This window comes from Venustampulla echinocandica (genome assembly GCF_003357145.1).
Source record: "Venustampulla echinocandica strain BP 5553 chromosome Unknown scaffold_5, whole genome shotgun sequence".
NCBI classification, from domain to species: Eukaryota; Fungi; Ascomycota; class Leotiomycetes; order Helotiales; family Pleuroascaceae; genus Venustampulla; species Venustampulla echinocandica.
Genome location: NW_022474210.1, coordinates 185,380 through 209,230, shown reverse-complemented (window position 1 = coordinate 209,230; position 23,851 = coordinate 185,380). Strand labels below are relative to the sequence as shown.

At 46.5% G+C, this 23,851-nt stretch overlaps 5 protein-coding genes across 5 annotated transcripts; 3 read left to right on the top strand and 2 right to left on the bottom strand.

Annotated features, from left to right (window-relative positions):
• Positions 1-289: 289 nt before the first annotated feature.
• BP5553_06965 (Phosphoglycerate mutase-like protein) lies at positions 290-2,433 on the bottom strand (the record flags this gene model as incomplete). The annotated part of the gene is made up of 6 exons (XM_032015588.1): positions 290-604; positions 665-841; positions 900-1,502; positions 1,691-1,958; positions 2,011-2,046; positions 2,099-2,433. The coding sequence occupies 6 exons, from the start codon at positions 2,431-2,433 to the stop codon at positions 290-292; spliced, it is 1,734 nt and encodes a 577-aa protein (XP_031867857.1).
• Positions 2,434-3,499: 1,066 nt separating this feature from the next.
• Positions 3,500-4,726, top strand: BP5553_06964 (Uncharacterized protein; the record flags this gene model as incomplete). Its single annotated transcript, XM_032015587.1, has 3 exons — positions 3,500-3,820; positions 3,929-4,576; positions 4,634-4,726. 3 exons carry the CDS (start codon positions 3,500-3,502, stop codon positions 4,724-4,726), a joined length of 1,062 nt encoding a protein of 353 aa, XP_031867856.1.
• A 1,374-nt stretch (positions 4,727-6,100) lies between these two features.
• On the bottom strand, positions 6,101-10,560 carry BP5553_06963 (uncharacterized protein; the record flags this gene model as incomplete). Its single annotated transcript, XM_032015586.1, has 13 exons — positions 6,101-6,332; positions 6,393-6,773; positions 6,833-7,161; positions 7,217-7,638; positions 7,690-7,754; positions 7,810-7,860; positions 8,045-8,159; positions 8,218-8,589; positions 8,667-8,799; positions 8,860-9,157; positions 9,215-9,650; positions 10,054-10,082; positions 10,136-10,560. The coding sequence occupies 13 exons, from the start codon at positions 10,558-10,560 to the stop codon at positions 6,101-6,103; spliced, it is 3,288 nt and encodes a 1,095-aa protein (XP_031867855.1).
• A 1,655-nt stretch (positions 10,561-12,215) lies between these two features.
• BP5553_06962 (uncharacterized protein) lies at positions 12,216-19,754 on the top strand (the record flags this gene model as incomplete). Its single annotated transcript, XM_032015585.1, has 2 exons — positions 12,216-12,680; positions 12,729-19,754. 2 exons carry the CDS (start codon positions 12,216-12,218, stop codon positions 19,752-19,754), a joined length of 7,491 nt encoding a protein of 2,496 aa, XP_031867854.1.
• Positions 19,755-23,523: 3,769 nt separating this feature from the next.
• BP5553_06961 (uncharacterized protein) lies at positions 23,524-23,851 on the top strand (the record flags this gene model as incomplete). The annotated part of the gene is made up of 2 exons (XM_032015584.1): positions 23,524-23,619; positions 23,675-23,851. The coding sequence occupies 2 exons, from the start codon at positions 23,524-23,526 to the stop codon at positions 23,849-23,851; spliced, it is 273 nt and encodes a 90-aa protein (XP_031867853.1).

Here is a 23,851-nt window from a genome sequence, read left to right as displayed (position 1 = left end):
AACAGCAGTGCCAATCTAGCCACCCATCCCTTTGTATGTTTCGTTCGCACTAAGAATAAGGAAAAACAAGGAAAGCAAGGAAAATGCAGGGGGACCAGGTGTGTTATTGAGTGTAGAGGTAACCCTGTTGAAAAACGTCGAACGTAAAGCAGTAAAGAGCATGCCATCTTTAATGCGGTTATGGGAGCCGTAGGGGATAAAATTCGTAGCGTCGTGGGGAGGCCATATCTAGTCAAAGGCAATCGCATGTGCAGAAGGTTCAAACGACCCATGAAATCTCCTTAGCTGCTTAGTCTCTAGATAGGGGATTCTCTGGTTTGCGATCAGGTTTTGGCTTCTCACTAGCAGTCGCGGCTTGATGTGCAGCCAACTCGGCTAGTCTCACGGGAGCAGGAGTGTCCTTGAAATGGCTGCTGCTTGGGGAGTCAACTGGAGTAGCAATACCAGACAACATAGCTGGGGTGCCCATTCCTGACAATGGGCTCACAAACCCGCTTGGAGGGACGGGAATCCTAATATCTTCAGGAGAGCCAGGAATCAAAGCCGGAGCCACACCAGGGATCTTGATGCGCTTGGCTTCATTTTGGTAGGAGGCAGGAAGGATCTAAGTAATTGTTAGTTTGATATTTGCATATGCAAGTTCACTAGAGAAGAATTGGCCCACCTCGATGATCTCATTTCGTGGGAACTTTAAAGTCGGAATGCTCATAGCATCACAAGCCATGAGATAGCCGTAGAGGACCCGCAGGACTGATTCATGAGCAACAATAAGAAGGTCGCTTTGCTCTCGCTCAAGCTCGAGAATAATAGGCTCTAAGCGGACAGCGAGATCATGGTAAGACTATCGTAATGTCAACACACAGTCTAAATATAACTAAGTGAAAAGTCATGGAGCTTACCTCGGCTCGTGGGTATCTGTGGTGATAAGGGTCTTGCTCATGCAGGGCGATTTCTTCAGGATACAGGCGACGGATTGCATTCTCCGACAGCTTTTCACAGACACCTGGGTTGAGCTGGCTCATCTGGGACCGCTGCCGAACCTTGTAGCCAAGCTCTTCCAGGTATTTGGCGGTCTCAACGGTGCGCTTTCTGGTTGAAGTCCAAACTATAAGTGGTTTCAGTGGAGCGTCAGAACCGCCACTTGCGATCAAAGCCTCCCTCTCAGCCTTCCGATGCTCAAGAAGGGTCTCAGACATATTCTTTGCATATTCGTTACCTTCTTCGGAAAGATGTGCATCGTTCTTATAGGAGTCTTGTTCACGAGAAGTACCCGCTCTGGCGAAGAAGGTGCGGCGGGACTTAATGTGCAAGTTCATCAGGTAGAACACGATACGGTGAGATAGGTACCCAAAGCTAACGTTGTTGTACGAGATTCTTTCACCAGCATTGATCATCTTGATGAAGTTGAGGTCAGATTCTGTCATGGTCTCGAAGTATGGTATTTTCATGTCGATTCTCTTGAGATAAAGTTTAGCAGCCTCATTAGGGTCCATGCCAACGAACTAGAATGGGTTAGCGAGGTTATCATAGCAGATAGTTGCTATACGTGCATCTGGAGAGGATATCTTCACATTTCGAGCGTTCTCTCGAAGGATTTTTTCATCCGTGACATACGATTCAAGGAAGAGGGTCTGCAAGAAGTTAGCCACGGTACCATACATAGCTTGCTTTCTGCAAGTGGGTAACTTACCTGAACATCATGCCTCGCAAATTCCTTAGCGAGTGCTCTGCGACCATTGGCAAGGGGGTTGACCGCATCATAGATTGCGACTTGACCATTCTCATGGTTAAGCCAGGCGTAGATATCCTCTCGGCACTTCTTGAGGATCTTCTGTCGGATCATGACTGAGGCAGCCGACGCATTAATAAAGAAGTAATCATCTGGTACCTCAACACCAGGACCCATCGTGGCGCGGCGATAATCCCCAAGGTGGAAGACCCTGGTCTTGACACCAAGCCTAATAAACATTAGCAAAAGTCGAAGCCTCGAAGAATTGATATACAACGTACCATTGCAGATAGCGGGACAAAGAGACTGATATATGGCTATAAGATCGGATCAGCATCTAGAAATAGAGCCCTCGGTAGATCGACTTACGTTTTCCCTCGAGCAGGAAGACCAACGAGTACGATGGCTATCCTTCCCGAATGAAAAAGCCTTCCTGACATGGTACTGTATAGCTGGGCCGGAGCCATCGGAGAGTTCGTCTCATCGGGAACATCGTGAACGCCATCGATGAAGGTCGATGAGCGTCTGCGGTATCTAGGGGAGTTGGCCGCAATCTCTGCGGTGCTACGATCAGTACCAACGGGGTTAGCAGAGCCCTCAGAAGTAAAGGTATCAGCAAGTTCAGGTCTGAATTTCCATTCCTCGAAAAGAAGCTCCTGGCTACCTGCGGGTACCGCAACCAGCCCACTTCGAGCTTCGTCCATGGTATGTTATGGCAATACTCAATATCGCAGGAGCGTGTCTGGTCTGACTGCCACGCACTATTCGCTGGAAGTGAGTGCGCTCGAAGCTCGATAGGAGAAGTGATAAGGGAAGTATTCGAGTGCTGGACTTGTAGGGATGGCTGATACGGTAACGGGGAAGATAGGAAAAGCATGCGGGTTTAGAAGAGAAGTGGTAACATACAGAAGCGTGTCCATCGCGACTACTCGTCTTTGCTACGTGCTTGAGCCGCCCAAACGTCCGGACGGCCGGTGATGCACAATACAACAAATGAAAAACACGTTTCTAAACAAACAAAAATATAATCTCACAGCCTTTCCCGGCAAGACGAAGCTTGTCTGCTGTAATCTGCTGTACCACCCGGGGAGGAGGAGACGAAGAGAGAGTATTTCCCAGCGCACTCTTATCAAAACCTTGCAGAGCAAGTGCTATGGTAGAAAACAAGGATGTTCCTCTGATATATGTGCGCTGGCAGGTTATTCTTGTGTGCTATGATCGGAATGTAACCCAATATGTGTGGTATTCCCTGTCCTCTGTGTCTTGTGCTCTGCAATTAGTGTTTTTGGTATCAATATCAATGTGGTAATGCACAAGAATCGCGGAAACCGAGTTATCGTCGTTATCAAGCTCCCTTATGAGTGCCACCAACACGTGATTTTCAACGTCTAGGGCTCGTTAATCTGGCCAATAATGAACACAGGAGAGATGCTTTGTCCGTTGTTCACGTGATTTTGACTGCCCCCTAATCCAATCTCAGCCTCAGGCGCGTGAAATTGTTGCTGCCTCGGTTCTGCCTTATTGCTGCCTCACGAGCCAGGAAGACCCGAGCTCCCTTGTGGAAAAAAACCCTCGATGTTCAACATCCCAGGAACTTCAGTCCAGGTGCCATTCAGAGTGTCTACCATCTACCCCTTCTACCATCGACCACCACCCAGCCACACCTCCTCCCACCTGCCTCCCGGGCCTCTTTGATTGCCTTCATCTCTAGGTGCCTCGCGTATCCCGTTCTCAGTTTCTCATCTCCTGTTTTTCCATACCCAAGCCATCATGTCTTTAATGCCGCTGGAAAAAGAATCTTCGCTGGAGTTTCTCTTTAGCAACCCAGTAGCTACCGCCTTGTCAGAAACATATGGCTCCTTTTCAGAACGGAGGGCAGCGCTAGGCCTATCGAATCCGGGGACAGTTGAGAACATTGCGCGGGAGGTTCAGCGCGATGTCCTCCTTAATAATTACACCTTCTCTGGCCTGAGGGCGGATCTCACAAAGGCTTTCAGCATGGCTCCACTATTCCAGGTCTCTCATGCATTCTCCATGGGATCACAAGGGCTGCCGCCATACACATTTGCAGCCCTATTTGGCACCAATAAGGTCAGTCTTATTACATCAAATCAAAGGGCGTTGCGCTTCGGGCGTAGAGGCACTGAGGCTCCGTAGCCTCACATGTTGAAGCACAGTAACTAATGCCTACCATCATAGATTTTTATGCAAGGAAATGTCGATAACGAAGGACAACTTTCAACCCGATTCAATTACAGATGGACACCCTCCTTGGTCACAAAAACTCAGATCCAAATAGCCCCTGGCAACCAGTCCATGGCACAGTTCGATAACGAGTATACCGGAAGTGATTTCACCGCCTCGCTCAAGACTTTGAACCCATCCATAATTGATGGTGGCCTTACGGGAATTTTCATTGGCAGCTACCTGCAAGCTATCACCCCGAGCCTTGCGCTTGGGCTCGAAGCAATCTGGCAACGTACCGCACTCAACCAAGGCCCCGACACCGCTCTGTCATACTGCGCCAAGTACAAGGGAAGCGATTGGGTTGCCAGTGCCCAGTTGGCGGCTGGAGGAGCAATCAACACATCATACTGGCGGAGATTGACGGACAAGGTGGAGGCTGGTGTTGATTTAAATCTGCAGTTTGCAGGTTTGTCAGGAGCTGGAATGATGGGAGGCGGTGGAGGAAAGGAAGGTGTGACAACAATCGGGGCTAAGTATGATTTCAGAATGTCGACTTTCAGAGCGCAGGTGGATTCAACAGGGAAATTGAGCTGTCTGTTGGAGAAGCGAGTTGCCCCTATGGTCCAGCTGACCTTTGCTTCTGAGATGGATCATGTCAACGTTCGTAACAATCTCTAACACCTGTCCCGGAAGTATTTACTAACCTCTTCTCTACAGCAATCCGCAAAAATTGGCCTTGCGGTCTCCATCGAAGCTGGAGGCGAAGAGCTTCAAGAACAAACAGGGGCTCCAGCTCAAATTCCCTTCTAAACTAATGGAAGCCAACATTCGACTCACCCCTCCGCTCTATTCGATATCTAATGCCCCGGACGAAACTGCACATCTGGAAATATCTGACGTGCCCTCTTATACAAACCCTCTTCTTCGACCTACACTGTCTTACTACAATCACGATCGGGTGCAACCGGCATGGGGCAGCTTCTCGGTGTTTCTTTTTGCGGCTATCACGTGTCTCCTGCATGTTGGTGGTGGGCTGGAAGAAGTGATGAACATAGACTTTCTTTCTGTTTTGTGCGGGTTGATGTTGCGTGCATATCTGGCTGGACATGAGTGGTGCCCAGGGTAGCTCTGAAATGGTATTCTGGACCCTGGAGGATGATCATTTGTATTATAGTAAGGTGTAGCTTTTGTGCGGGGCAGGTTAGGCATCGATGCTGCTGTAGATACCTGTGTATAAAAGAAAAGGGAAATTTTACGCATCTTGGTTATTTTAACCTGTACCAACACGCGGACTCTAATTAGCTGCGGCCTGGCTATCTATTCATCTAAATCGATCTCATCCGGGCTCGAACAAGATTTCCACAACACGTAATCTGTAGTGCCATATTCCACTGACTGAGCTCTGGCGACAAGCGAAAACAGACCAGGTGAGTAAAGCACTTATTATATTTGTTATAACATTCTCGATTTGTCACTATATTCATCGTTTGTCACTGCATTCATCCTTTGCTATTACATTTATAGCTTGTCATTACATTCAGAATTGATATGTATACATCCAACATAACCTCTATCTACAATTCACATGATGTTCAGCACCGCCCAACACCAACATTCCTTATCCCTACAACTCAAATCTATATCCTTCCTCTCCTTCTCTAGCCCAGCCTGTCCAATCACAGTTCAGCTAGGCAGACGGTGCAGCGAGGTCCGGCGCTTTTAGTTATCTCAAGTCAAAGGAAACACTCTTTTAATATAGTCGAGCCTATCTTAATTGAAAAACTAGGCAAGAATACGACAATGGCCGCCTACGCTATGAGGTGAATTAACATGCAATAACTGGATTGTTTACCAAAAATAGCTATCTATGTTTTGTATAGTGATAAATAGATGGCTGTGGTGCCAGAGATATGTGATTTGGATTTTCTAATACAAAATGTATTGGAAATCTCAAGTGGCTTATATGTTTTCAAGACGAACTGAATGCAATCACCCATTTGTTGTAGTCATAGATTCATACCATGTGGTTGTGTGACATTTCAACAGATGAAATCGTTGATGAAGTGTTATAGATATGCCTAGTCTGTCACCAGCTTGGCACTGGCCTAATCACGTTGTTGCATACTAGTTGCTAGATGTCGTGAAATTGGATACTAAACGGAACAGCAATTTAATTTATGTGCCCTATCTTGATAGACCGGACTCCGATTGATCCCACATTAACTTAAACTTGCTTTTCTGGTTCTTTAACAGCTCCCTTGGCTTTCCACACTCCACTATCGCTCCTTTATCCATCACGACAACTCGATCAAAATCCACTATACTCCTCAACCGATGCACCACCGCAATGACCGTCGTGCTCTCAAAATCGTCCCTTATAATGTTCTGCATTATAGTCTCCGAATCTCGATCGACGCTGAATTTGGAGCTTGTTAGTCAAATCAACAAGGCAATGATCCACATTCACTTTGCATACCTGCTCGTAGCCTCATCTAAGATCAATATGCTCCTCTTCTTCAACATTGCTCTAGCGAGACAGAACAGTTGAGCTTGTCCTTGACTTAACATTCTATCCGAATCCAATTTCATGTTCAGTCCTCCCAGAGATTCGATATTGTCCCATAGGTTGACTCGCTGTAGAACCCTGATAATATCCTTGTCGGAAATATCGGTTGACCAGAGAGTCATGTTATGCCGGACTGATCCAATGACGAATAACGGTTCTTGTGGAAGCACATTGATGTATGAACGGGTTATGTCAGGGGACAGTGTGGAGAGTGGTACGGATGACAAGTGGATATCACCGGAGGATACTGAAAGTGTATGGAGGAGACTACTAATTAAAGAGGTCTTGCCGCTAGATTTAAAGTATCAGACTAAAACTGTTCACCGATGAAGAATAAGAGAAACATATACCTGCCGGTTCTCCCACAAATCGCAACTCGTTCACCATGCGGTATCGTGAGGTTGATATTATGGAGACATCGCTGGGAAGGATCACTAGACATTTTAGTAGGGAGGATTGGGGCTTGGGAAAGTGAATGGACGAACTTGTAATGTGCAGACACATTCTGAAATTCTACTGAACCATCATGGGGCCAACCAGTCGTCGGAAGAATATCGTTTCCGGTCTCCTCTGAAGCAGTTCTCCCAATGAAATCAAAGATCCGAGAAATGGAGAACATTGATTGTTCAAGAAGTGTCCACTGCGTCACAAAATATTTTGACTCTTTGCCCAAGGTTATCTAGACAAAAAGTAGGTAAGCTACCAGCGATTATTTTAGTAGGATATTAACATACCAACTTAACCAACGCCAAGCCCAAAATCCCCTCAGACACATATCCCTTCATATGTATTGACAATGTAACAAGAAGAACAGCAATTCCCATAACGACCAAATCCATAATAAACTTTAGCCACACTTGAAGGGAATAAAGAAGATATGTACTTTCCTGGGATTTTTCAAGCCGCTCAATATGTTTATTAGAGTAGCTGACTTGCCAGCCGAATGCCCTCACTGTGACGAGCCCTTGGGTTGTTTCGAGGAAATGAGTGAGCAGAGGAGCTTTGGCTTCAATACTGGCTACTCGCAGTTGCGATGACGTGTTCAAATAGAAGCGTTGAATGGCCCACGTGAGGGCAAATATTGGTGGAACTGTCCATGTCATAGCTGGCATAGCTAGAATGACGATAAAGATTTGACCGCATACGCCAATTGCAGCTTTAAGACTGTTAGTGAATCTTGTTTAGAAGGGGACGGGTAAATAATTACTGGAAACTGTGTTTAAAATTGCTTTGGGTAGGTCATTATCGACCGTGTTGATGTCTTCGACGAATCTAAAAGAAGGGTAAGGTACGCAGTCTTAGAAGAGGGGAACAGAGATTGTTTTACCTATTAACAAGTACTCCAGCATCAACCAAATTGAACATAGACAGTGGTGCCCTATACATTCTTAGATAATGCTATCATTTATTAGACACGACAAATACTTCATCATTGCATTTAATTGGCTATTGTGTAGTTGAAGACTTGATTTAGTTATCAAGACTGAGTGGAGGTGGCTGTTGATCTGGTCAGAACTGAAAATTTCACGTTACTGTGGGGGAATATGGATTTTATAACGTACACGAGAACGAAATATAAGACCACAATGTTTGAAATAACAAGAAAAGCGTAGAAACCAATGTACCGGCCAAGCTGAGCGTTGTTGTTAGCTGAGGCCCACTGCTGTAGCCAAATATCTGTCATCGAATTAGTCTATGTCACGACTCACGATAACGAGGGGACAGAGGAACACACTGGAGTAAACGCGCTCCACCCAAAGTATTATCAAAAGAAGCATTGAAAAAATGGACTGCTTGAATCCCAAGGAGTTCACATAGTACTTGTACAACCGGACCGAGTTCGATATAGTAGTGGGAATAGTCTGAGATGACCCGTGCTTCTCTAAGTTGGAAGGAAAATTAGGAGTTTCTGTCCTTGACTCCACTGAAACGTCATCATGTTGGCCTCGGTCTGATGAGTTGATCACGCAATCTGAGCGTCGATTTTCGGGTGTCAAACTTGCTTCCAGAGATTCCAATCTCGACCTCAGTTGCTGGTACCCACCTCGAGCTGTGATAGCCCCGTTTTCCATGATAGTGACATTTGTCGCGTAGTGCAACACACTTACTACAAATGTGTCAGTTGATGGGATGGTCTAGGGTGAAGAGCCAAACAGTCATGGGTAGTCAACACTACCGCCGTACTGCCATTCCTCAAAAGTCCGCGCGAGCCCAGAAGACGATTGAATACGTGGCTCTTAGTTGTATTGTCTAGCCCGCTAAACACATCGTCAAGAAGTAAAACTTCAGCTCGAGAGTAGATAGCTCGAGCCAAAGACTATAAAAATATCAGTAGCTGTAGCATTCTCGAATTTGTGGGTATGGAGGGAGAGCTCACGATTCTTTGCTTTTGACCTCCACTTAGACTCGCAGCTTTTGTCCCAACCACCGTTTGATCGGCCTTCGGCATCGTAGAGAAGTCTAATAACAGGGCGCATGCTTCTATCACTGTTTCGTACCAATTTACATCAAAATTGGATTCCCCGAGGATGTTGGACTGGATAGTGTCGTTGACGAGCCATGGAGACTGGGCGCAAAAACCTATTCTAGCATTATCCTGTGTCTTCAAGAGACCCCGGAACTTGTATGTCTCCCCTAATATAGAGTATAGAAGCGTTGACTTTCCAGACCCTACACTGGAACTGCTATTAGTACCTTAGAATGAATGACCTCAACAACTTGGATATGCTCACGGTCCAATAATCATGTTGACTTGCGACGCACATATCTCTAAGGAAATATCCTCCAGATAACGAGGTTTTCCGGACCACCCAAATGCGCCATGCCTAATGACTACCACAGGGTCTATACTTTTCTCCTTCGTGCTGTAGCCCGAGCCTATAGCCTGTAAATCATGAGATATGGATGATGTAAGGCCATCCGAAATCATGCTAGTTTCCATAGATCCGTGGGAAGACTTCAGAAACAATTCTATACGATGTAGACAGATAAGAGCAGAGGTAAAGGTTGGTATTGCGCTGAGGAGAAAAGAAATTGGTTCCGACATTATAGTCAGCAAGGCAAGAGAGCTGACCAGGCGAGTCGCATTGAGAGCGACGCCTCTATATGCTGCCCCAACCGCGAAGATGCCGTACGAAGCCAAAATAGCGCATTGAGGGGATGCACCAGCTATCACAAGTGTTAGAAACTATATAGTCGCTCCAAGTTACAGATTATTACCGACTGTCCACACGATGGAAACCATAGATTTGAAAGACCTGAGTTGTATGAAGTGAGTATAGAATCACAAGACAGAATTTAAGCAAGTCAAAAGGCACTCTTACGTACTTAAATGCTGCAACTTCCTCTTCTCTCAGGGCTTGAATGCTTTGCGCAACTCTTTGGGCTAAACCAAACCTCTCATAGATGATATGGCATTGATAATCGCGGTTGTTCTTCTATCTGTTGAAGCCAGCCATATTGCCTGCCGTCTTGTGAGCGCTGGGGTTATATAGCCAACGGGCAATGACATTGCTAGAAAGCGTTGCTATCAGTACCAACGTAAAGTTCGGGAAATTTTCAGATTGCTTACCTGCCATACACAAAATTGGTGCAATGCATCTTTGAAAGGTGTTAGTAGACAGTACGTCACCATACCAAAGACAAATACTTACGCAATGCCAATTTGTCGGTACAGAAGCCACACTGCTACTAATGTTGTTGTCAAGGTTGCCCAGATCTCATGGAAGCCTTGAATGCCTTTCACGCCCGCCTCTACATCTACCGATATCAAGCTCGTGACTGCTATTGTTTCACTCTCCGAGTGCTTGTTGAACAGGAGACGCTCATAAATTCTGTCAATTAGAAGAGCTCGAGTCTGAAGCGCGAGCCTATCACAGCAATGCGAATAATGAGCATTCAAGAGAGCTGCTGCACCATACATTAATGCAAATGCTCCCACAAAGCCATATCCAGAAGCGTTATTGCTGTCATCAGTCTTTATGAAAAGTATGAATCGTGTTAGGAGTTCTGGCTGGGCGAAGAGAGCAAGAATGAGGAGGGCACGAGAAGGTACGGCAGCCCAGAAAGTTGCCTTCATAGACAGGAATATTGTGAAGAGGAGATTGAAGTAGGACTGCTTTTTGATGCGAGCACTCCATAGCTTAGTAAAGCTAAGGCGAAGCTCGGCAGAAACAGATTCTGAAGTTACACCGAACAAATCCGCTTGTTCCAGTACACCTTGATTCCCTGTACAGTATGGATTAGCGACTTCCTATGAACTATACAAGTCCGATGTAAGTTTTACTTAACTTTCAAGAGCAGCGGTTTCAGCCAAAATAGAGAGACGTTTGAGAAGTAGCCGCAAGTCTCTTCTGGCGTAGCATCGCGATATTTGCGCCTCAAAACCTCCCTCTTCCCTCGTGACTCGAAGGTAATTATAATAAACTGCAGCACAAGTGCTGTTTTGGGGAAGTAGGAGGACCCTTGAATAGCAGTGGTACTATGTGACGATGGAGACCGGAGACGCACTACCTCTAAAAGTGCCATAACAACCAAATACGAGTTGAGAGGGAAACTCGGGCCTATGCAGCAAAAGTGTTCATTGTAGCTAATGAACAATTGGCCTAGGCTTTCAAGTTCGGAAACATTCACTGCAAAGACGGAAAATGCAGTCCGATCTGGGGAGTAAAATATCTCAAAAATTGCCGTTAAGAGATTCAAGGTCGCATTGATAGTATAAATTTTCTGCATTTTCTCATTAGTAGGTAGAATGTTCTTGTCATGTCGTCTGGCCATCATGTACACACTCACGGTCTTAAAATGCAACAACCGCCCCGCATCATTTTTCCTCGGCGTCTTTCGTAATAAAAGGATCCATGCAGGAAGAGCTGCAAGAAATGCAATCCGGCACAAAGTCTGCACCAGTGAGATATCAAGACTCGAATTGGAGACCTTTTCAACGGCGGTCTTTAGGGAAGACATGCTGCAAAGCAAGAACCGCTTTCTCCCAGCAAGACGAACTGCGGTGTTGAAGCTGTTGGAAAGAAAGGAGGCTTGAAAATCTACGGTAGAGATGTAAATCGCGAGACGACAGGGGATATTGCGTCTTCCAACGCGCAGCAACTAATTCACCGATTACATCGATATATTTAGATATTGAAATGTGATTGATTTCTATTGGTGAGATCCCGTGACAAAAGGGGTGATATAGCCAATATCGGCTAGGTCCACACATGTATATTGCTAGGGGCTGCCACCCCTATCCCTTTACCTGAATCGAGTCCCTCAACCACTCTTCTATCTCCGCATCCCATGGATCCCACAGTACTTCTACAGGTACTATTATACTTGTACCCCTGAAAATTACTCGCACTGCAATAGGCCTTGTCTTTTACCAACATTTATAATTTACCGGTACAGTATTGTACATGCACTGTACATGTACTTGAAAGCAGTCTGCAGTCAGCACTCGTGTTGGTCCGCCCCGGATGGCTGCTTATACGAGTAACTAGTTGGTACATCTTACCCAAGCATCTAACTGGTGTGGTGTTCTTCACGTGTTCTTGCAGATGTGACCGCCTATACCGTCGAAGTGGTGTTGAGGAATTTGAGATGCAACCGCGACTCTGAGGGTGAGGGGACCTCGGGATACTCTAAGGATGAATACCGGTACCTCGTTTGCTTTTCCACCTTTGTTACCGTGAGAAAAGCACATCCATCACCAATGTAGCGGACACAGAACAAACCAGTTCAATGGCTCCCTCATTCAGCACCATCACTTGCTTCCCGACCCTCAACCCCTACCCCCCGTATTCAACACACCAGACGGCAACAAGCGTAGTCAGTCAAGTCGTCGGAGCAGATAGGCATTCGATTCTGAAAGCGAGCGGAGACTTGGAAATTGAACCCGCAACCTTCTTCCAAGCGGCTTGGAGTCTTCTCCTTCTAAATTATGTGCGTTCCGAACATGTTAGCTTCGTGTGCAGTTCGAAAGTTACGGGCACCACTCAGAAGTGCATCCTTGATTTTCAGAACCTTAATACCGTTCTGGATATAGCACAGCAAATCCAGACTTCAGAACCCGGCTTTACCTCACAAGGGCGAAACGAGTTAGATTCGGGGATTCTCAAAGACCACGGTTTCAGTACAATGCTATATATCAGCACCGAAGAACATCTATCTCATTCTTTGGATACGACAGTTAAGCATGAAGATAAAGTAAGAATCTAGCACCCAGCTTATGATCTATTCTGACCGCGGAAGTAGATTGGTGTTGTGTGCCGTGTGACTATTTCCGAGAGCAACGTCGAGTATTCTATTCAGTCTAGAGTTTCGCTTCTCTCGGCCCAACACGCAAATAATCTTGTCAATACGTTTGCCAAAATCGTGGAAGTCATCTCAGACAACGCTTCATCACCCATTTCGGTACAAGAGCTTGATATGCTCAGTGACTACGACAGGAAGAAGATTTGGAATTGGAATGCCGATGTCCCATCACCGGTCAATGCGTGCATCCATCAACTAGTTGGGAGGCAATGTGCTTCGACTCCTGGGGCAGAAGCAGTCTGCTCTTGGGATGGGAATCTCACATACATTGAGCTGGACCGAATGACATCAAAACTCGCCGGTGAATTGTCATCGTTTGGCGTTAGGCCTGGTACCAAGGTGCCTATATGCTTTCACAAGTCAAAGTGGGCAGTTGTCACGATGCTCGCGATCTTGAAAGCAGGGGGTGCTTTTGTGTCAATGGACCCGTCGCACCCAGCATCTCGCTTGCAGAAGATTATACAAGAATGTGCTGCCAAAATTGTCATTGTCGGACAGTCCACACAAAGCATATTGCTGGCTGCAAATGGTGGACTTCTTAATGTGGTAGTAGTCGACCAGTACTTACTCGACACGATTAGGGAGAGACACGAGTCGCCATCAGTAGCAGCAGACGTGTCACCGGAAGACCCTGCCTTCGTTTTATTCACTTCTGGCTCAACTGGAACGCCAAAAGGGATTGTTGTTTCACATAGGGCATTTTGTTCTAATGCAAGCACGCACATACCACAATTCAAGCTGCAGCACACATCAAGAGTCCTTCAATTCGCCCATTATACGTATGATGTTAGTATTGGCGAGATATTCAGCACTCTTCTAGCTGGAGGCTGTATATGTGTGCCCTCCGACGATGATCGTGTGAATCAGCTACCCTCCACTGTTCAGTCCCTCAATGCTAACTGGGCATTTTTCACCCCCACGGTGGCTTCTCTATTCGGGGAGGACGAAATTGCTGCGACATCCTTAAAGGTACTTGTTCTTGGAGGAGAAATGCTCACCGAGAAAATTTTAAAACTGTGGGCAAACAAAGTCCACCTCATAAACGTTTATGGCCCGGCTGAGTGCAGTATCTACTGTGCATCTAATCCAGGCATGAAATTAGAGGACGTCCCCTCGATTGTAGGGCGCGCCCTGGGCAGCCGTATTTGGATTGCAAAGAGCGATGACCACAACCTGCTTGTACCAATTGGCTGCATTGGGGAGATATTGGTTGAAGGCCCAATTTTGGCGCAAGGTTATCTCAACGATGCCGGGAAGACTGCTACAGCATTTATCAACTCGCCTCCGTGGCACAAAGCACCGAACCAGTATCAGCGTCTCTACAAAACTGGGGACCTTGCTCGCTACATGTCGGATGGCTCTATTCAAATAGTGGGGAGGAAGGATACTCAGGTCAAACTACGGGGGCAACGGATCGAACTAGGAGACATCGAGTATAATCTATTGCAAATCCTTCCAAACAAGGGGTGGCGAGTCGTGGTTGAGCTAATCAAACCTGCTGGTCACCCATTACTGGTTGCATATGTGAGCAATGGCTCAACGACTGATATTGCAAATTATAAGAAAACGTTCATCGTAAGTGAGACGGCGGAGATCACTACCTTGAAGGAAGCAAGCCTTGAGAATATTCTACCTCGTCACATGATACCAACTGCGTTTATACAACTATCAAAGATGCCTATGACCAGTGGAGGCAAGACAGACCGGAGGAGTTTATGCCAATTAGGGTCAGCCTTGTCTTCCAGTGAACTCAAGGCATTTTTGAGGGAAACACAAACCAAGATTAGCGCTCAGTTCCCCTCACTCGAAAGGGAGTCCGTTCTTTCGGAGCTTTGGGCAAAGGCTCTCGGGATACCAATAGATTCCATTGGGGCTGATGATAATTTCTTCACTCTTGGAGGCGATTCAATGTACGCAATGAAACTGGCATCAGCTTCAAGATCCCTTGGGTTTATTCTCACAGTTGCGGACATCTTTTCACGTCCAAGCTTAGCTCAGATGGCACTTCGTTTGACCGAGATGGATTCAAGCGATGAATATGGGGTTATTCCACCTTTCGAGATGCTTCGGGAGACGTCGAATTTATCTTTCGACACTCTAGGTGACGCTGCTCAAATATGTAAGGTGGATAAAGATAGTCTCGAGGATATATATCCATGTACTTCTCTCCAAGAAGGCCTCATATCACTATCCCAAATCGAGAGTCGTGCGTATATAGGGCAGCATGTCTTTGAAATCCCCGAGGAGTTTAACATTTCTCGCTTTCAAGAAGCTTGGGACTACACTATCCGAGAGCATTCGATTCTGAGAACTAGATTTGTCCGAGTCATAGCCTTTTCTTCTCTTCTCCAAGTTGCACTAAAGAATTGGAAGATCCAATGGATTGAACAGTCAGGCGCGGTTGGGGAGTATCTTCGGCAAGATATTCAACTGCCCTTTCAACTTGGAGACCCCATGGTTCGCTTTGCTCTCTTAAAATCGCCGGATAACAAGAGCAGTTACAGAACATTTATCTTTACTGCTCACCATGCCATGTACGATGGTTGGTCATTAGCCCTCTTATTTCGAAGTGTTGACATGTTCTATCGATCCTCGGGTCTAATTCGGAGCCCGCCATACCGGAATTTCATCCAGTCTATATCCAACCAAGCCATAGATTTGGAATATTGGAAGTCCCAGTTACAGGACGCACAACCTGCTTCTTTTCCTCGACTTCCGTATCCTGGATACCGTCCACTGACTCACAGTTCGGTAGTTGCGGACGTCAAAGTAAAGCGGTATTTGCACTCTCATATAACAACTCCAACAATAATTAGGGCCGCTTGGGCGTTGACACTGGGTATTTATTCAGGCTCCGAAGATGTTATTGTAGGAGTGACTGTCTCTGGGAGAAACTCTGGATTTACTGGCATTGAAAGTATAACCGGCCCAACATTCGTTACACTACCTGTTCGTCTTCAACCTGGTCGTCAAAAAGTTGCCAAGGACTTCCTATCCGAAGTACAGAGGCAGTCAGCAGAGATGATTCCACTAGAACACACTAGTTTGTTCAAGATTTCTAGACTATCACCATCTATTCGGCAGGCATGTGAATTCCAAAATTTGCTAGTCATACAACCACGGACGTCAATCTCAATCCAGAAGAATGAGTCTAACAACATCTTGTGTGGACTTGAAAAGTTGGGATCAAAAATTTGCTACACATATGGCATTGTTGTGGAATGTACCTTGGGTTTGGACGGTTTTACAGTCAATGCCATGTTTGATGAAGCAATGCTCGATATTGGCCAGGTTGAGCGGATTATATTTAAGTTCAAGGATATCGCTCAACATATGTTCTCTGGGAGTCTGGACCAGCGACTAGAGGAGTTCGTTGGAGTATCACCACATGAACTGGCTACCATCTGCGAGTGGAACAAAGAGGTTCCTGAGCCAATTGCAATGTTCACTCATAAATTGATCAGCAAGCACGCTGAAACAAATCCTAAATCCCAAGCAGTCTCTGCTTGGGATGGCGATCTATCTCTTGAACAGCTCGATGAACTCTCGTCAATTTTGGCAGCGAAGCTCATCAGTCTAGGAGTCACTCCTGAGACTGTAGTTTCCATGTGTTTCGAGAAATCTAAATATGCAATTGTCTCACTTCTGGCAATTTTGAAAGCTGGAGCTGTCTATAATCCACTCGATCCTTCGCATCCACAAATCCGCCTCCAAGCTATTTGTCGACAAACTAAGGCTCGTATATGTCTCACATCTGCGCAGTCACTTGTGTCTTGCCAATCGGTTTTTTCAACATGCATTGTCATCGATGACTCCATTGTACAGAACTATAAGGAATTCTCTCCTCTAGCGTGGCAGAGTGTCCATATCACCCCCGAAAATGCCGCATATGTCATCTTCACTTCAGGCAGTTCTGGTGAGCCAAAAGGCGTCGTGATCGAACATAAAGCACTAATGCTGAGTGCCGCTATGCATGGAAAGACGATGGGTATGGCTCAAACAACGCGGTCGATACAGTTCTCATCGTTTACGTTTGATATCTCCTTGACGGATATTATTACCACCCTGCTTTACGGAGGCTGCATTTGTATTCCTTCGGAGGATGACCGTATGAACAACCTTCATGGAGCAATAACACAATTCCAGTCAAACTGGGCACTTCTCACCCCGTCCCTTGCGAGTACGATCGTCCCCGAAAGTGTTCCAACTCTTAAGACGTTAGTTTTGGCTGGGGAACCAATGAATAGGAGCCACGTCCAGAACTGGGCGAAGAGAGTTAAGCTCATTAATGGGTATGGCCCTACAGAGTGTTGCATTTTCAGTATGGTCAACAACAGTGGAATGATTAGTGTTGAGCCTACAAATATTGGGACAGCAGTTGGAGCTGTGAGTTGGATTGTGGATGCTCTGGATTACAACAAGCTTGCTCCCATCGGGGCCGTGGGTGAGTTGCTTTTGAGTGGACACATCCTCGCCCGTGGTTATCTAAACGATCCCCAAAAATCAGCGGCAGCGTTCGTTGTTGAACCTGCTTGGTCTCAACTCATATCTCCTGGCCATAGAGGGAGGTTCTATCGCACTGGAGACTTGGTCCGCTACAACCCAGATGGATCGATCACTTACATTGGCCGAAAAGACACCCAAGTAAAGCTTCATGGCCAGAGAATGGAGCTTGGGGAAGTTGAACACCATTTAAGACAAATACTTGGCACGCGACGAGAATTCGTAGGCGCTGCCGCTGAAATCATCACTCCAAAAGGCAGTCATAAATCTTTTGTTGGCGCGTTTATTTGTTTTGAGAGCCGTATCGACGTCAGGGAGGAAGTAAGCAAAGAATCAGTGGAGATCATCACTGCCATTTTTGATGAGTTACGCACACATATGCTACAGGTCCTACCGCAGTACATGGTCCCCGCCCAGTTCATACCGTTCAAATCTTTACCCCTTACAACTGCAGGGAAACTAAATAGGCAGATGCTGCGGTCTATTGCGTCCGACCTTACATTGAAATCACTTTCTCGGTTCACAGTTAGCCAGAGTCTTCATCAAGATCCTCAAACAGCGATGGAGCATAGATTACAGAACATTTGGTCCACTGTATTAGAGACAGACAAAGATTCTATTGGACGGCACGACAACTTCTTTGCACTCGGTGGGGATTCCCTTGCAGCTTTGAGGCTTGTATCAATTGCCTCAGCCGATGGTCTTCTCCTCACCGTGGCAGATGTCTTCAGTCATTCTCTACTCAGTAGTATGAGTGCACACATAAGCGAATCCATCGAAAAAAGGACCAGCGATTCTGCTGTGATTAAGGAAGTCCAGGTTAAGCCAGACCTTGGGAAAATTGTGGACGATTCCGTGTGGCGGGGTGTGAGCGTACAACTCTCGATGGACAGTGACCAAATCGAGAATATATACGAGTCCACCGACTATCAAGGTTGGTCAACACTCACTAGTCTTCTCAAGACAAGAGGAAACACCAATTACTACATTTTCGATTTTTCTGGCCCGTTAGATCCGGTTCGTTTGAAGGCTGCATGCCACCGCATAACTAGGCATCATGACCTCCTACGTACAGTCTTCACAGCATGGAAGAGACAAGTGCTGCAAGTTGTGCTAAAATCTCCGGAAATATCTTTCGAGTATGTTGAAGGAGCTAAAGGTGCTGTTGATGTTGCCAAAGGTCTGATGCATTTGGACTTGAAAAAGGATGTGCGGCTGGGTGACTTGGCGACGTGGTATAAACTTGTCCAGCAAGACGAAAATCATAACGCCCTTCTTATGAAGGTTTCACACGCTCAGTATGATGGAGTGTCCCTGGACCAAATTCGAGAAAATTTGTGTGCTGCATACAGTGGTAAATCGCTTCAGACTGGACCGAGTTTCGCCAATTTCATCCACTATGCCAACACGGCGAAGGTCGAAAGTTTCTGGCGTAAGTATCTTGAAGGATCTACGATGCCAGAAATCATCAACCACACTGGCCCCGCTTACCGTAATGTCTTCAACTGCACAGTTAAGAGGCTTATTCCTGCTGTCTCCCTCAGTCAGCACGGGATCACTGACTCTAACCTCGTCAAAGCGGCATGGGCCTATACGTTGGCAAGGCTTACTCGGATACCAGATGTGGTCTTTGCTGTTCTAGTATCCGGGCGAAATGTGCCTATTCAAGGTATATCGAAGATTGGAGGGCCCACCATCAACTATACTCCATGGCGTATTAAAATGAAAAATGGTTGCACGCCAATGGATATCTGTCGCAGTGTGCAGGAGCAACAAGTTACGACTATGCCTTACGAATCCACATACTATAGGCGTATTATTGAAAGGTATACTACCTGGCCAAAGTGGACACGATTCACATCTATTGTTCACCACATGTCTATTTTCGACATCTCCGACATGGAACTTGAGGGCACGCCATGCAAGATTCTTACATACGATCCTGGGTGTGATCGTACGGATCTCTGGGTACGCTCCAAGCATGCGGATGGGATGCTCGACATTATTATTCATTCATGTCATGAGGCCGTTCCTCGTGAATTCACACAGCAGCTACTTGATCATCTGTGCGATGCTATCCTACAATTCCACGAAAAGCCAGATGAACCACTGCCACAACCTTCGACCTGGGCCGAGTGCTCCCTGCCCGAAACACCACTGAAGACACTACCTGAGCCGCAGAATTTTGAATCTGTGTCCTTTGAAAGCTCAAAATATAAAGGATTGATTCAACGTGCATGGCAAGAGGTACTTCAGATTGGGGAAGGCTTAGAAAGCGATGTCGTTATCTCTCACAATACGCCGTTCTTTGATGTGTGGGGTGATATGCTTGCAGCACAGCAATTTGCGGAGTTCTACAGTGCCAATATAAATGCTAAGATACTGCTGGAAGATGTAATGGAGTTTCCTACTATGAAGGGGCAGGTTGTGTTATTAGAGAAGAAGGAGAACCAAAGGATCTAGAAGGGCAGTTCCAAGTCTTCTTCGAATAACCCGAATATGACTCCAAATTCATATAGTTTAGGGATTTATCGATCATTTCCTTTGCCTTTCTACTTTCTTCTCTCTTATTCGAGGGACATAACACGGTAGGGTTTGCTAAGACCGTGATTAGGTAGTCGTTGTTCTTTCTATAACATTCTAAGAATTAGAAACACCATGTGTTAATTCGGTGTTTGCATACCGTATTAATCGAGCTCGATGCTTGCGTCGAGTGCTCGCTGTTATGCACGTAAGGGTCCTTGTCCCAGCTGACTACAGAATTGACACGCACACTTCTGTCAGTGGACTGATCGGTCTCTGTGTGGGGTCAAATAGCAGGCTACGATATGCGGTTTTGTGTTACAGCTTCGGCCATGATTTCCCTCGGCCTGTCAGGCATCAGACTGCAGATTCTCCGAGACCGGTCTTTCGGAAGTCGGATAGGAATGTTGTAATTCCGTCGGAAATATCGTTTGATTGAAATTCATAGAGGGAAGTTGTTCTAGACCACTAGCAAATCCGAGGTTCGACGAAAGACCATGATCAGGTTGTGGAGATAGTATCGGAGGATGTAAATCAAAAGGGGGGGCTCAGAGCACTAAACTGTCCTCTTCTGTTGCTGTTTTCTACCGAGCTCGACTCTGCTGATGGAAATGGCTACAATGAATTCGGCCAAGATATCAAACTATTGGCTGGCGCTACATTGCTTTTAGAATAGTACCTGTTTGAAGTCAGTCCGGAAACATCTTCTAAGAGGCAGAAAATTTGGAGTTTTGTTAGCACATATAGTCTCTCTTGTGGTTAGATGAAGAATCCATCCCTATCTGATCTTGCCATGTAGTATTCACTCGAAAGTCCTATTGCTCCTTCTTCGGTATTCTCTTCATAAACTGATCTAAGCCGCGCAATGCTGCTCTTCTTGTTTTTCGTTCCCTTATTGGTGATAATTTAGATCATTAAACTTCCAGCTAAGGGAGAGAATATCCACCACGGTTTATAATTCATACTCGCGGTATCTACGCCGTGATTCACAATTTTGATACCGTCGGCGGAGCTTTGCGTTATTTATATCGATCCATTTAGACAGTAGTCTTCAAACTGGTTATAGAAAAGGCTTGTTTAATGTTTAAAAAAAGGTCGGGTGTTTTAGACCTTTAACTTGGTAGCGTGGGAAAAGTGAGTGGATATCAACGATAATCATTTCGGCATGACAAGACTCAAATCTCCTGGGGATACCCCTTTTAGAGTCATTTGGAGTTGCTTCCAGCATGCGCACAATTACCTTCCCACCGAGCCTTTGTCTGACACCGTCAAGATCGACAAATTAAAGAGGCTCTCGGACATCACCGAGAGGCGAGCATATCAACCCAAGGTCTACCGCCGAGTGTTGTTGACTCAGCAGGCAACTACCGGATTGTCCACTCTAGGCAGTATTATACAAGACGATGATGGCAATAGGTCCCTGTACGTAGCTGCAGCACTAGGGGACGGCAGGGGAAGGGGGAAGGGGGAAGGCGGATTCTTTTGAAGGGAGTTGTACTACAACTCACAACAGCGTTTTCCTCTCGCATGCGCCTTAAAAAAAAATTCAAAGGTGGATATTCTTAGTTCGGAAGGTAATGGAGCAGTAAAGGCGTATCGAGGGCAATAGTATGAGAAAGGAAATGGGTAAATTGGACAAGGTATGCGGGATATAGAAGTTTTTTCCGTACCTTGGAGTGGTGCGGGAGAGGTTTGTGTGCCGTTGCATGAGAGCCAGCGGCGGGTACCATTTCTGTGCTTCCGCAAAATAAAACAGCGACCTCTTGGCCGTATATGATTTGAGGGAGGCCTGGTTCCGGAGGAGCAGGTATACACGTGGTAATTGTGTGTCCCTACCGAATCCTGCCCCTCCCCACCTGGCATCCACTCACACAGCCTGATGCATCATGCTGGTGTACTGCGCTGTGGTTTTATTACTCTGTAGGTGCTGGCCAGTAATAAGGGGAATGGTAGATGCAGGGCAGAGGGACGCAGAAGATGGCACGCGCTAGAGGCGGGAGAAGAAAAAATAAATAAGGCATTGTTGCGATATCGATATCGATATTGGTATTGGTATTGATGTTGATGTTGATATTGACGTCGTCGGAGGCTTGTCTTGTCTTGTCCCCTTGTCCCCTTGTCTACATATGACACGGTGGCCGCCATGAGCAAACAAAAGAGGGGTGAAGTGACGCCGTGACGGGGCTTGCCAGGGATCCATGGTTAGGAGCGGAAGGGAAGAAGCGACAATGGGTTTATGACGACGAAGACTCTCGTGCAGAGTAGCACTGGCAAGGTTTCGAAACATGCCCGACATGACGGATGGAGGGGCTGGCTGGGTAGCACACAGATAGGGTGGGATTTTGATATGCGGGTCGCTGGTTCTGAAGGTTGAACAAGCCAGCAGACGAGTCGGAAACGGGGGGTTGGCAGACGTAGGCAATTGAGAAGGAGTATGTATGATTTATTGTTGGGGGCCGTTCATGGCAAGGCGTCGGCGTGCTGCAGGTTGGATGGATTGAGCTGGATAGAATCTGTACCACCGGCTGAAGGACCGGCTAAGCTCCCTCGAGGTAAAATCTTGGGAGCAATACGGGTGTCCATCTTGTTTTCTGATATCTGATATCTGATAATAAGTTCGTGGTGAGGTGAAGGAAGGTTCCGGAGAAAACATGGATATAAGGAAATAAACGGGCAGCATCGTCAGATTTAGGGTTTGTTGGTTGTTGGTTGTTGGTGTTGTGTTGTTCGAATGCTGACCCCCGGCTTGGTAACGCAAGGCCCCTCCTCCATTTTACGAAGACTCACTTCCCTGGAGTGCCTGCTGATAGTCCAGGAGCCCAGCAGCATATGAGGCAATAATAGCAGAGTTGAAGAAGCTCGATACCGGCCGGGAAAGCTGCAACTAGCGCCGAGGATAAATAGCCATTCACCGGGCACAGAGATGATCGCCCAATGCTTCCCGGTATGCACGAATCATAAACGACCAAACCATGAAGGGGGACAAAAAAAGATTTCTATGATCTCCGATGTGCTGGTTATTACTGGTCGTGCCGGGCCGTACCTAGATAATAATTAATGAGATCTCTTATTATATAAGTGGAACGGCGGCGCTGGGAATAATAACTTTCGCTGGCCGTTTCGACCGTGGTCATTCATCACTACTATCGGCCCTCGACTGCAACTGCAGAACGGAAGAGAGTTTTTTGTAGGCCATATTAATAATTTGCCGCACTGTACTGTATCTTCTTCCGGCCTGTGCCACTGGCCCTGCAAGAACCCGAGATGCGTGAAATGCATGTAGGAGGTAACTGGACAGATTCCTGCCCGGCGACCAATGGCTGGTTGGCCATTCGGTGCATTTTCTGGCAGCGAAGCTGTCCTCTTTCTGCACAACGGCATGCATGTTACTCGAGTAGGAGGATGGGATTGGAGTTGGTGGCAAGCTGCCAGCTGTCCGCGGTCGGCGGATGAGGTGTCACTGGGCCACGGCAATCAGCTAATAGTCAGCCATAGGGAGAGGTAATCGATATTTACAGCACGCAACCTTCTCACGACGATTCCGAGGCATCTGGCCACTATCGCGATCGTATCCATCACCAACGAGAGCCGTCCCCTTTTTGCCACGCTAGTTGGTTCGGCGCGAGGACTTTATATCGACCTACCCCATGAACCTACGCCCGGCATCCTCGAATTATGCCCGTTCGAAAAGACAAGAGAACACCCCAAAATGCGAAGTCTCTCAAAGAGAAAGCTTGACGCAGAGGCGAAGGCGAAGGCGAAGGCGAAAGATGATAAGGCAATATGTCGTTTAATTCAAGAGGATGTAAGCACGCGGCAAAGTGCCTATTAGAGGGGATTTTGCTGATCATCACATCTAGCTTGAGGTGGGCGGGACTGCAACATATAACACTTCGCCTATAGGAGAACGAGCTACATTCCCCTTGTTAACGAGGGAGAAGTATCTTGTCGTTATTATCGGGGGTGGCTTTACAGTCGGCAGTGATACTAAGGTTCATATAGGGAATGGGTTAGGGCATTTGGACTGTGTTACTTAA